The sequence below is a fragment of the Plasmopara halstedii genome (genome assembly GCF_900000015.1).
Source record: "Plasmopara halstedii genome assembly, contig: Scaffold_614, whole genome shotgun sequence".
Lineage (NCBI taxonomy): Eukaryota > Oomycota > Peronosporomycetes > Peronosporales > Peronosporaceae > Plasmopara > Plasmopara halstedii.
In genome coordinates, this window is record NW_020187532.1 from 809727 (window position 1) to 819754 (window position 10028).

Below are 10028 nucleotides of genomic sequence, written 5' to 3' on the forward strand. Positions count from 1 at the left end.
TGACTTTGAGGCAATCCTTAAGCCTACCGCGACTCAACATGGTAAAAGTACTGTCTTTACAAACGAGCACATTCCTGTGTCAGTATCAGTAGCTGATAGCTTAACCGAGGAGGTGCGTTGCTTTGTAAATGACGATCCGAAGATGTTGCTTTCGGATATGTTCAAATACATTGGTGATGTATCGGTAAAGATCCAGCAGTACAATGTCGAGAAGTACAAGTCTCTTTTGCAAAAAATTATAAATGCCCACGGTCTGACAGGTATGGAAATCCCAGGCGTCAACCTTGGCAAGAACTACAAGATGTATGATGTGGAGAGCTGGATTGGAGAAGGAAAGTATGACAGCTTCTTCCACTTTCATAGCAGTCTTGGTTTTGGTAAGCAAAGGTCCGACTACGGAAGACTTAAACAGCAGCTCGATCAAGTACCAATATTCGGCTTCAATTCTGGTCGATACGATATCAACTTGATTAAGAGCGACTTATTTGCCATCATTGGTACAGACAATATCGAATCTGTCATTAAGAACCCCAGCTACATGTGCATTGCTACATCAAACATGAAAATGCTCGATATTAGCAACTATGTACCAGCTGGTACCAGCTACGATAAGTATCTTACGACATATCTCGGTGGCTGCAAATGTGAAGACAAAATTAGATGTGTTTGTGGTCTTGGTAAGGGTATTTTCCCATACGAGTACATCACATCATATGGTGTGCTAAGTCAGACTACCATCCCGCCTAAATCAGCTTTTGACAGCAAGCTTCGTGGAACAAGTATCACTAGGGATGAATACGAACGAGTAAAGTTCGTGTGGGGGTACTATGGGATGAAATCTATCAAGGACCTATTGATCTGGTACAACAATCTCGATGTAGTTCCATGTATTAAGGCCATCAAGTCTCAGCGTGAGCTATTCATGCGTTTCGATCTCGATATGTTCTCGGATGGAGTGTCGCTACCTGGTCTTTCAGAGAAGGTTATGTATCAGACTTGCTTCAACAATCTTCAATATCCGGATAAGAAACCTGCTAACGCATTCCATTTTCCAGCTAAGCGCATGAGTGGCTATAAGATCCAGGATGATAAGGCAAAACGGAAATTTGGTATGACACTCGATCACTTGAATATATTGCTGCAAAAGCAAAAGTATCTGTGTGGCTTATGCTACTGTCAGCTAACCAAAGAAACCGCTTCAGCCGATCGCATCAACAACAAGCTTGGGCACATCGATGGAAATATATTGGTCAGCTGTATCAAGTGCAATACCGCCCGTAAAGACATGTCGCTCAGAGGATTTCGCTACAAGAAATTGCTTGAGTTCAACTCGGACAGGTTGGTGTATAGCATTGATAAAGAAGAAAAGGACATCTACGCTAAAATGAAGGCTAACATTGCTGGAGGTCCATCTATTATCTTCAATCGCTATGCCAAACGCAACGAGACCAAGATTCGAGGTAAGCTGTGTAAAAAGATTATTGGATACGATGCTAATGCTCTCTATCTGTGGGCACTTGGTAATGAAATGCCATGCGGACGATTGACTACGATCGATGCATATGAAGGCATTGTCGAGGACATTGTCACTGACAAGATTTTTGGATTCCTCGAATGTGATATTCGTACTCCAGACCATCTTAAAGACTACTTCAGTGAGATGACCCCAATTTTCGAAAATACGCTTATCGATTGTACTGATGAGAGTGTCATTGGACACCACATGTACGCGTACAACGAGACACGTAAGAAAAGCCGAGCAAAACCAGCTCGTAAGCTGATAGGTAGCTACTTTGGTGAGAAGATCCTTGTCTACGCGCCTTTGCTTAAGTGGTATCTCGATCATGGAATGGTGATCACAAAGACTTACAGCTTTATCAAAGCGAGCTCTCACAAGCCTTTTGAGTCGTTCATGGGCCAAGTGTCCGATGCACGACGCGAGGGAGATGTGAACAAAGCTATAGATTTCTTGAACAGCCTCAAGAAAACTGTTTCAAAGTGGCGGTTAAAAGATGATGAAGACGATGTCAAAAAATATTTTGAAGAGCTTTCGTATCATCAGATATCGACTGAGATGGTTATATCTAAATCCAAAGACTATGGATTTCAGTCTGATGACCTAAAAAGACTAATCAAAGAAGTATCCGATGTTCATGAGTTTGCCAAGAGTAACAGCATGATAGCTGAGATGATGAAACTGGTTGGCAATAGTGCTTTCGGTCGATCCGGAATGGATATGAGTAAGCACAAAGTGGTTAATTATGAGTCGAACGATGAAGCTATTAAGAGAAAGATCGAGCACTTTACGTTCCACGGGTTAGAGGAGCTCAATGGTTCTTGTGAAATTACGATGAAGAAACGCCGTCTTAATAACAAGAACCCAATCCATTTGTCAATCGCTATTTATCAGCTTGCTAAGCTTCGCATGCTTCAGTTTTACTATGACTGCATCGACTTTTACTTCGATCGTTCAGACTTTCAATATCAGGAGATGGACACAGACAGCGGCTATATCGCTTTCAGCTGCGAGAACCCCTTTAGAGATTGTATTAAGTCTGAGCTATGTGATCACTTCGATGAGCATAAGTACGAGTGGTTTCCGCGAGGCTATAACATGGAGGTAGCTGCATTCGATCGCCGCACGCCTGGCCTATTTAAGGAAGAGTGGCGAGGTGATGCAATGGTATCATTATCCTCTAAGAACTACATCTGCTACCTACCGGACGAGGAGCACAAGGTGAAAGTCAGTGCTAAGGGTATACAACAGGGTCGGGGGCGCAACACTGACGTACTTAGCCCTAAAGGATTCGAGACTATTGTGCAAGATCGTATCACGCTCCAAGGTACTAACAAGGGGTTTAGACTGTCGAAGGAGACTAAATCGATCATTACCTATAAACAATCAAAAACTGCTCTTTCCTACTACTTTGATAAGCGTCAGGTTTTATCAGATGGCATATCGACTATCCCGTTGAATATATAAGCTCCAATTATAATCGATCAGCTAGCCATTATATTTTTTCTAGGTAAATATACACTATGAACGCGCTGTTAAACAAACTCTACCATGACCCAAAAACCGGCTTTATCGGAGCTCAAGCTCTATATCAAAAGGCACAACGTTTAGACCCTAAGATAACGTTCAAAGTCGTTAAGGATTGGTATGCGAGTCAGACTGATATTCAGCGATATCAGGACCAAAAGAAGAGATTCAATGGCTTCAAAATAGCATCGTATAATCCCAACTCTTGGCAGATGGATCTTGCGTTTTGGGAGAAGCGACCAATTTTGACTGCTATAAATATCAACTCGAGGTTGGGCTTTGCAAAAGTCTTATCGAACAAGACAGCAGCAACTGTGCTAGCAGCACTTAAAGCGTTTGTTCGGCTGCATAAAGTGGATATCATTACAAGCGATAATGGTAGCGAGTTCATGAACTCACAAGCTCAAGAATTCTTTCAATCCAATAAAATTGAGCATTACAACAATGAGCCCGGTGACCACGGAACAATGGGTAAAATCGAAAGATTTAACAGAACGTTGAAGCAGAGACTAACTAAAATGCCTCCAAAGATGATTACCCAAAAGCTTATCACCGATGTTATCGAAAACTATAACACCACATTTCATCGCTCGATTAAAATGACTCCAAACGAGGCCAAAGGCAAGGTAATGGATGCGGATCTGAGTCATAATCAGGCAGAAGCCGATAGAATTGAGAAGGAGTTTGAGGTCGGAGAAAATGTGCTATATCGACTCAAGAAGCAGACATTTGATAAAGAATCTGCTAGATGGAGCAAAGCAGTTTATTCAATCGTTGGAATCGATGGATATCGAGTACAAATCCGTTCAAAAAATGGTCATACACTCTACAAGGCACCAAACGATCTTAAAATGGTTACAAAAGAAACTACAGATGCTACTATCAATCGAGGTGATATTCTTGAGGCTGAGAAGATCTTAAATCACAAGAAAATACGCTCTGGAAGACCCATCGTGGGGGTAAAGCCCGCACCAAAATACAAATATCTGGTGAGATGGCTTGGTAACGAGCCTGATTCCTGGGAACCATTCTTAAACCTCCGATTGGTCAACAAAAATCGACAATCAACCCTCGAGAAGGAGTACTGGGCAACAGCAAAAAAATGAATCGATATGTTGACTAGGGTAAGGCATACATTATTATAAGAGAAATCCTCTTTGCTACAAGCCGCTACAATTGATTCATATATCATAGGATTTTTATTCGAGTGTAGAATATAAACATGTATATAGATAGAAAGTCATGCCATGTTCCAAATGCTTAAGCAATCAACGAGAGCTCACACAGCTGCGGCGTAAAATTTGGATCATTCAGGAGGTAAGTAGAATCAAGAATGAATTACTATTATTGGATCCAGTAGCCAGTTTTCACACAACGGTTATGAACAGAAAATATCGTCATGAGCTTGAGCAAATATTCGGGATTCCATTTCATCGTATCAAAAGCCGCTATCTGATACTCTTGAATGAAAGAAATGATATTTGTCATACATATCAACCATTTCGTCATGACTCAGTAATGCTAAGTTTGTGGTAGATATCAAACAATCGTTATTTTTTTATATCGGATTATATACGACACAAGATGTTTCCTAATTTTAAATCCCTCGCTGAGCGAGAACAAAAACGACAGGGGCTACTTGAGAAAGCGCAACGTCGTGCTCGACAGACAAATGCTAAAAGACAGATGTACCAAGGTGCGACGTGGGCCAGCGACGTATCAAATTTAGAAAATAAAGCAACAGTTTCAACTCAGACGGAATCGTCTGAGTCCTTAAAAAAAACTCTGATTAATGAATTCTCTCAGACAAACCCTGAGCTCTCAACACCCTCGGTGGATTCGCAGTCGCAGACTGACGGCTTCGCCTCAACATTGTTTCCTCAAGTAAATACGGTTGATAGTGGGATACAAGCAACTCCCGACACAACTGACAGAAATTTACAGGCTCGCCCTAATACAACTGACAGAAATTTACAGGCTCGCCCTGATACAACTGATAGAGAATTACAGGCTCACCCTGATACATTAGATCAAAATTTTCAGGTTCGTCCAAATACTAAGGATGTCGGCTCTATTACCGATCTTACAATACCGCCTGAGAAAAAAACAATGGATACTGAAGATCAAGTTGATTCAAGAGCTTGGATTAAAGGATTATTTATTGAGAATCCAAATTGGGTTGCTCTTCAAATTCACCCCATACGAAGGAAGAGTGGTAAAGATGATCCGAGATACCGTCTTGGAGTTAAGGGGTCTCTGATTTCCATAATAGGGAATAAGAAGAGATATAATTATGAAACGATTGATTGGGTTGCTACTGAATCAAAAATCAGAGATATCCACTACGACGGAGAAAGCAATTCAATAGATGAAGTTGGATCAATGCGCGACGAAGAAAATCGGACGAGAATACTCATGCGGTTAGAGAAGAAGAAGCGAGCAGCAGGTGATGATTTAGAGTATCTTGATGTCAAGCTTAAGGATAGGAGACTGAATGACATTCATTTTGTCAGTAAATCGACATCAACAACCTCTGACAATGACCAAAGTCGAATAAAACTACTATGGATTTTACTAAGTAACAAAGATCTATTGATATCAAATGGACTTATGAAGAGCATCGTTCCTGTCTTCAAAGAAAAGTTCAAATCTGATAAATCAAATCTACGTCAGTATGTTTGGATTAACAAGTCATCTATCGATGTGTATGGTAAAGAATCCAATCTGAAGCATAACTCGGCGATCGATAAAGTTGATTGGCAATCGACGCTTAGTACATTTTTAAGCATGGTTAAATCCAGAGGATTAGAACTATCTATGGTCGGGACACCTGACGTCGAAATGTCTATTAAACAATTTCAGACAGCCGACGATGATGATCGAGAGGCGCGACATGGTATCAAAAGCGGGCTGAACGAAGACAGAGATGAAAATATATCAATCCCTGACAACGATGCTAAACAAATACTATTAGATTATTACACTCAGCTGGCAAACGAGCACATTACAATTCCATTCCGGATGCCTCCGATTGTTAATTCAAAAACCGGTATCAGACCGCACACAGATTACTACTTCGGTCAGCCAACAGCCTCTCGGCCTTTCAATATCATCACGATCGATGACTACAACAAGAAACATAAACAAGTGTCTGGTGTTGCCTTGAAGGGATTAATGAAGAATATTCAATGGATGACTACGTTCACATCGCTGCTGGATCATTTTGACGAATTAGATGCATACCTCTCAAATATTGATTATGAATTTCCTTCGAATGATAAAGAAGCGGCGAGGGTAACTGCGGAAAAGAAACTCAATGAAGATCGTCGAAATAATCTTGATCACAATTTGATGGTCCTAAATATGGCCATCATAGGGACTGCACAAGATATCATGCGACAAAGTATAGGGGAATACCATGACGAAGACCTACAGAAACTTCATGATGACGCTGAAGCTTCTTTTCAGACGTATGGCGAGGCTCAGAAACGATATGAAGCGGCTAAGCTGGCTGTCAAAGGATCTAACTCAAAAGCAGCGAGATCCGCTCTGAAGGCAACCCATTCAGCTCTTATTGCTACTAAGTCCGTTTATCAGTCTAAAGCAAAACGATATTCGGATGCTCGACCTAAATTACAGGGTCGTGGTTTGAGAGGGGCTGGAGTAGCTCCACTAGAAGGAGTAGTCAGACGCGGTAGAACCTATAACCTGAATGAAATACAGGGGTTAGCTACTCCGTCTGCATACATATATCGACAACTTGGTAGTAAGTATATTCGTTTGCCTGATCTTGATGCTAAGACGTTGGTCCTGGTACAGCCAAATCGACGCAAATGCGGTCCCAAGTGCTCGATTAGTGATAGTCTTCAAGCTATGATCAAGACCCTCGTCTATAAGCAGAACATAGACCAAAACGATTTCGATAAGCTCGCCATCGATGACAAAAAAATGTTCAAAGAGATTCTTGCCATCACACATCTCCAGTATCATTTCCATGATAAACTCGAGGATCCGCTACAAACGCTTAGAGCCGAGTATGATAAGCTCAAAGGAGAGCTTGAGCTAGGAAACGATGCTCCAAGTATAATTAAGCAACTGAAGTCTCTCACAGTGGATATGTACAGCAACCATCTCATCTCGGATAACGAGTTTCGCGATATTATCACTCGAATACTATAATCAGATACAAAATGTTCTTCTTCAATACGCACATCATTGCAAAAGCCGGGGGTAGCTATGGCGACAACGCCGATCTCAATGTTGCTGAGCTTAAGGCGATAATGAAAAATCTTGTCATCAGTGATCGACCTCAGAAGACCCAGCCAGCAGTTTGGGCATCTGACCTTGATAAAAGAGCCCTGAGGGCTCCGGACGGGGTCTTCGACCCGCGTCAAACCGTTAAGAAAGTGAATGCAACGACTCAAACAGATGGTAGGTATCACAGTTTTGCCGGAGGCAAAACACAGAGTTGGGCTTACCAGCCCAAGAAAAAAAACACAGTAAAGACATTTGCCATTTGAACGAAGTTCAGTGGCTCAAGGCACGCAAACGAGTCGAGCAATCAGAGATTGCACGGAAACTTTGGGTTTTCGTCGCTTAGCCCTGATAATTTAAGATATACCATTTCTTATAGCTTTGTTAGCTAATCCTCGGTATACACTGATTTTTTTATCGTTGATACTAATTTCAAGTATTGCAGACTCTCCGTTAGGGGTTTCGGTAGGTAGGAAAACACTATCACCTAATACTACAATTTGATCAGCTTTCAATATCGTCAATCCGATGATTTGATTTGGCTCATCTGATGTCAGATTCGACTCAATTTCTTTACTTGGTATGCATCCCATGCTTATATATATTTACCATAGTTAGTCATCGCACGATACAATTATCGTTGATGTATTTCACTAACTACTGCTTTTAGATCCTCTACCTCCGTCAGTAAATGCTGAATCATCTTCATGTTGTAGGCCGCTATTCTTGAATAATCGACGTTCAACTGTTGCTTTGCTGGCTCAAGCGATGGATCTTCTCCTTCTTCAATGTCATCTCTATATTTTATAGAGATTAGATCAGTGAGATGAGCAGAAACAAGATCTTGAGCAACGAGTCCTACTTCTTGACCTTGTCGATTCTCTGACTCAATCCACTCGTAAAGCTTAACATCTACACTATCGTAGAGTCTTTTGATACGATCAAGAGGGCAATATTGAATATTTTTTTAAAGTCGTCTGTCCGAAGTCATTGCCATGGCAGTACAGGCAATGTAGCCCCCAAAATTAGCTGCTACTGAATAAACAATCGGACCAAGCGCCGATTCAGTCACCCCAGAGTCGGTCCGCAGTCTATATACAGTGCTCGACCCGGCACCAAATGTGAAGTTGGCAGCATTGACGACGCTCAACGGCGCGCTTGGAGTAGTTGTGCCGAGTCCAAGGCGTCCTCCTGCTGTTAAAATCATTGTAGTTGCGTTTCCGGTACCGAATCGGAGATCGGTTGAGCTGATGTTTCCAATCCAGCTTGCGTTGGTCGTCGTGCCGTTAGAACCGTTGTGGACCTCGATTTGGAACTCACAAGGAGTGAGATTGCTACCAACGAATCGACACATTCTAGTGTAAGATCCATCGAGATATGCGGTACCAGCTCCTTTGAGCTCGAGATAGGCAATTGAATTGTAGCAATTAATACCAAGCTCAGTCAGGGGCCCTACTGTCGTAATGGCCGTCTGATTGCCGTAGGACAAAAATCCTGCAAGGGTTCCGGCGGTAATTGTACCAGAGGCTGTGAGGTCGCCCGTTATTGTAATGTTTCCAGTCGATGTAATACGCATACGTTCTAGATTGGCGCTTTGAAGAACGAAATCATGGGTAGACGTTGTCCCAAGATATTGAGCTCCGTTTAGAAACGAATAGAGAGCACATACGCTTGTGCCACAATTGCTGGAAAAAGTTTGGCCGCTCGTAGTACGCGCAGATTTGATTAGATCGGTTGCTGATATCGAGCCGATATTCAATAAATTACGAGCCGAGGATATCACCTGACTCCCCCCAATCGACAGAGCTCCAAAATCCGCAGCAGTGCCACTGACAAGCGATGTAGCGTTCATAGTAGCTCCAGAGACATATCCTAGTCCAGTTATGTCTTTAGAAGCATTGAGCACTACTGCTTTTGAAGCAGTTGCAGCGCCCTGAGTGATCGATAGATAAAGCGATTGATCAAAAGTTATGCCTCCGAATTTTAGACCAGGAGTGTCAATTCCCGTACCTCCAGAGTCAAAGGTCATGCCGTAAATATTGGTACAAGATCGTGTAGAGTCGAGTACAAGAGCTTTACTTGCGGTAGCTACTCCGGGAACGATCCCCGCGATGTATGTAAGACGATAGTCATCCTTGCTAAGGTATAGGGTTTGCGCATACTGATATGTGAGATACCCACTAGCGTCTAACGACAGATAGAACGCAGGATTGTAGATCGGTGATATGAATATTGGTTGAGGATACGCGAAACCTGAACTCATGTTTGTTTTATCTTAATCTATATAGATTCATCGATTAAAAGACACGACTATGAGCACAATTCCAGATTATGGGTCTTCGCTGCCGAAAAAGTTCAAATCAGCTGCTATGGGTGATATCTCAGCACTCGATATAAAGAAGCTTTTTCGGATGGTTGTCCTTGGCCCTTCTTTTAGTGGGAAGAACAACCTATGCATGTTCATTCTCAAGAATTCTCCTCATGTATTCGCTCATCTCACGATTATTGCTCGCAATCCACACCAAGAGCTCTATGAATATCTCCGAGATAAGCTCGAAGATTTCATCACATTTGCAGATCCAGATTCACCTCCCAAAGTTGACCAGGTGCGCCATACACCCATGAGCTCCAATAAACCTGAGCTCATAATAATAGATGATTATAGTAATGACAAGCTACTCCAGAAAAACATTTTCTCTCACTATATGACCAGAGGACGTCATTTCAAATT

General features: G+C 42.0%; 4 protein-coding genes across 4 annotated transcripts in view; 3 read left to right on the plus strand and 1 right to left on the minus strand.

Moving 5' to 3' along the window:
* Positions 1-2541, plus strand: part of PHALS_12198 (hypothetical protein PHYSODRAFT_330091) — a gene marked incomplete at both ends in the record, with an annotated part of 2977 nt that extends 436 nt beyond the window's left edge. Inside the window, 2 exons of the mRNA XM_024727702.1 lie at positions 84-2433; positions 2502-2541. Coding sequence (XP_024578253.1) covers positions 84-2433; positions 2502-2541 — 2390 coding nt within the window. The remainder of the gene's footprint in view (positions 1-83; positions 2434-2501) is intronic.
* Positions 2542-3039: 498 nt separating this feature from the next.
* On the plus strand, positions 3040-4149 carry PHALS_12199 (integrase core domain containing protein; the record flags this gene model as incomplete). Its single annotated transcript, XM_024727704.1, has 1 exon — positions 3040-4149. The coding sequence occupies one exon, from the start codon at positions 3040-3042 to the stop codon at positions 4147-4149; it is 1110 nt and encodes a 369-aa protein (XP_024578254.1).
* Positions 4150-5152: 1003 nt separating this feature from the next.
* Positions 5153-7222, plus strand: PHALS_12200 (uncharacterized protein; the record flags this gene model as incomplete). The annotated part of the gene is made up of 1 exon (XM_024727705.1): positions 5153-7222. One exon carries the CDS (start codon positions 5153-5155, stop codon positions 7220-7222), a length of 2070 nt encoding a protein of 689 aa, XP_024578255.1.
* Positions 7223-8264: 1042 nt separating this feature from the next.
* PHALS_12201 (uncharacterized protein) lies at positions 8265-9560 on the minus strand (the record flags this gene model as incomplete). Its single annotated transcript, XM_024727706.1, has 1 exon — positions 8265-9560. One exon carries the CDS (start codon positions 9558-9560, stop codon positions 8265-8267), a length of 1296 nt encoding a protein of 431 aa, XP_024578256.1.
* Positions 9561-10028: the final 468 nt, after the last annotated feature.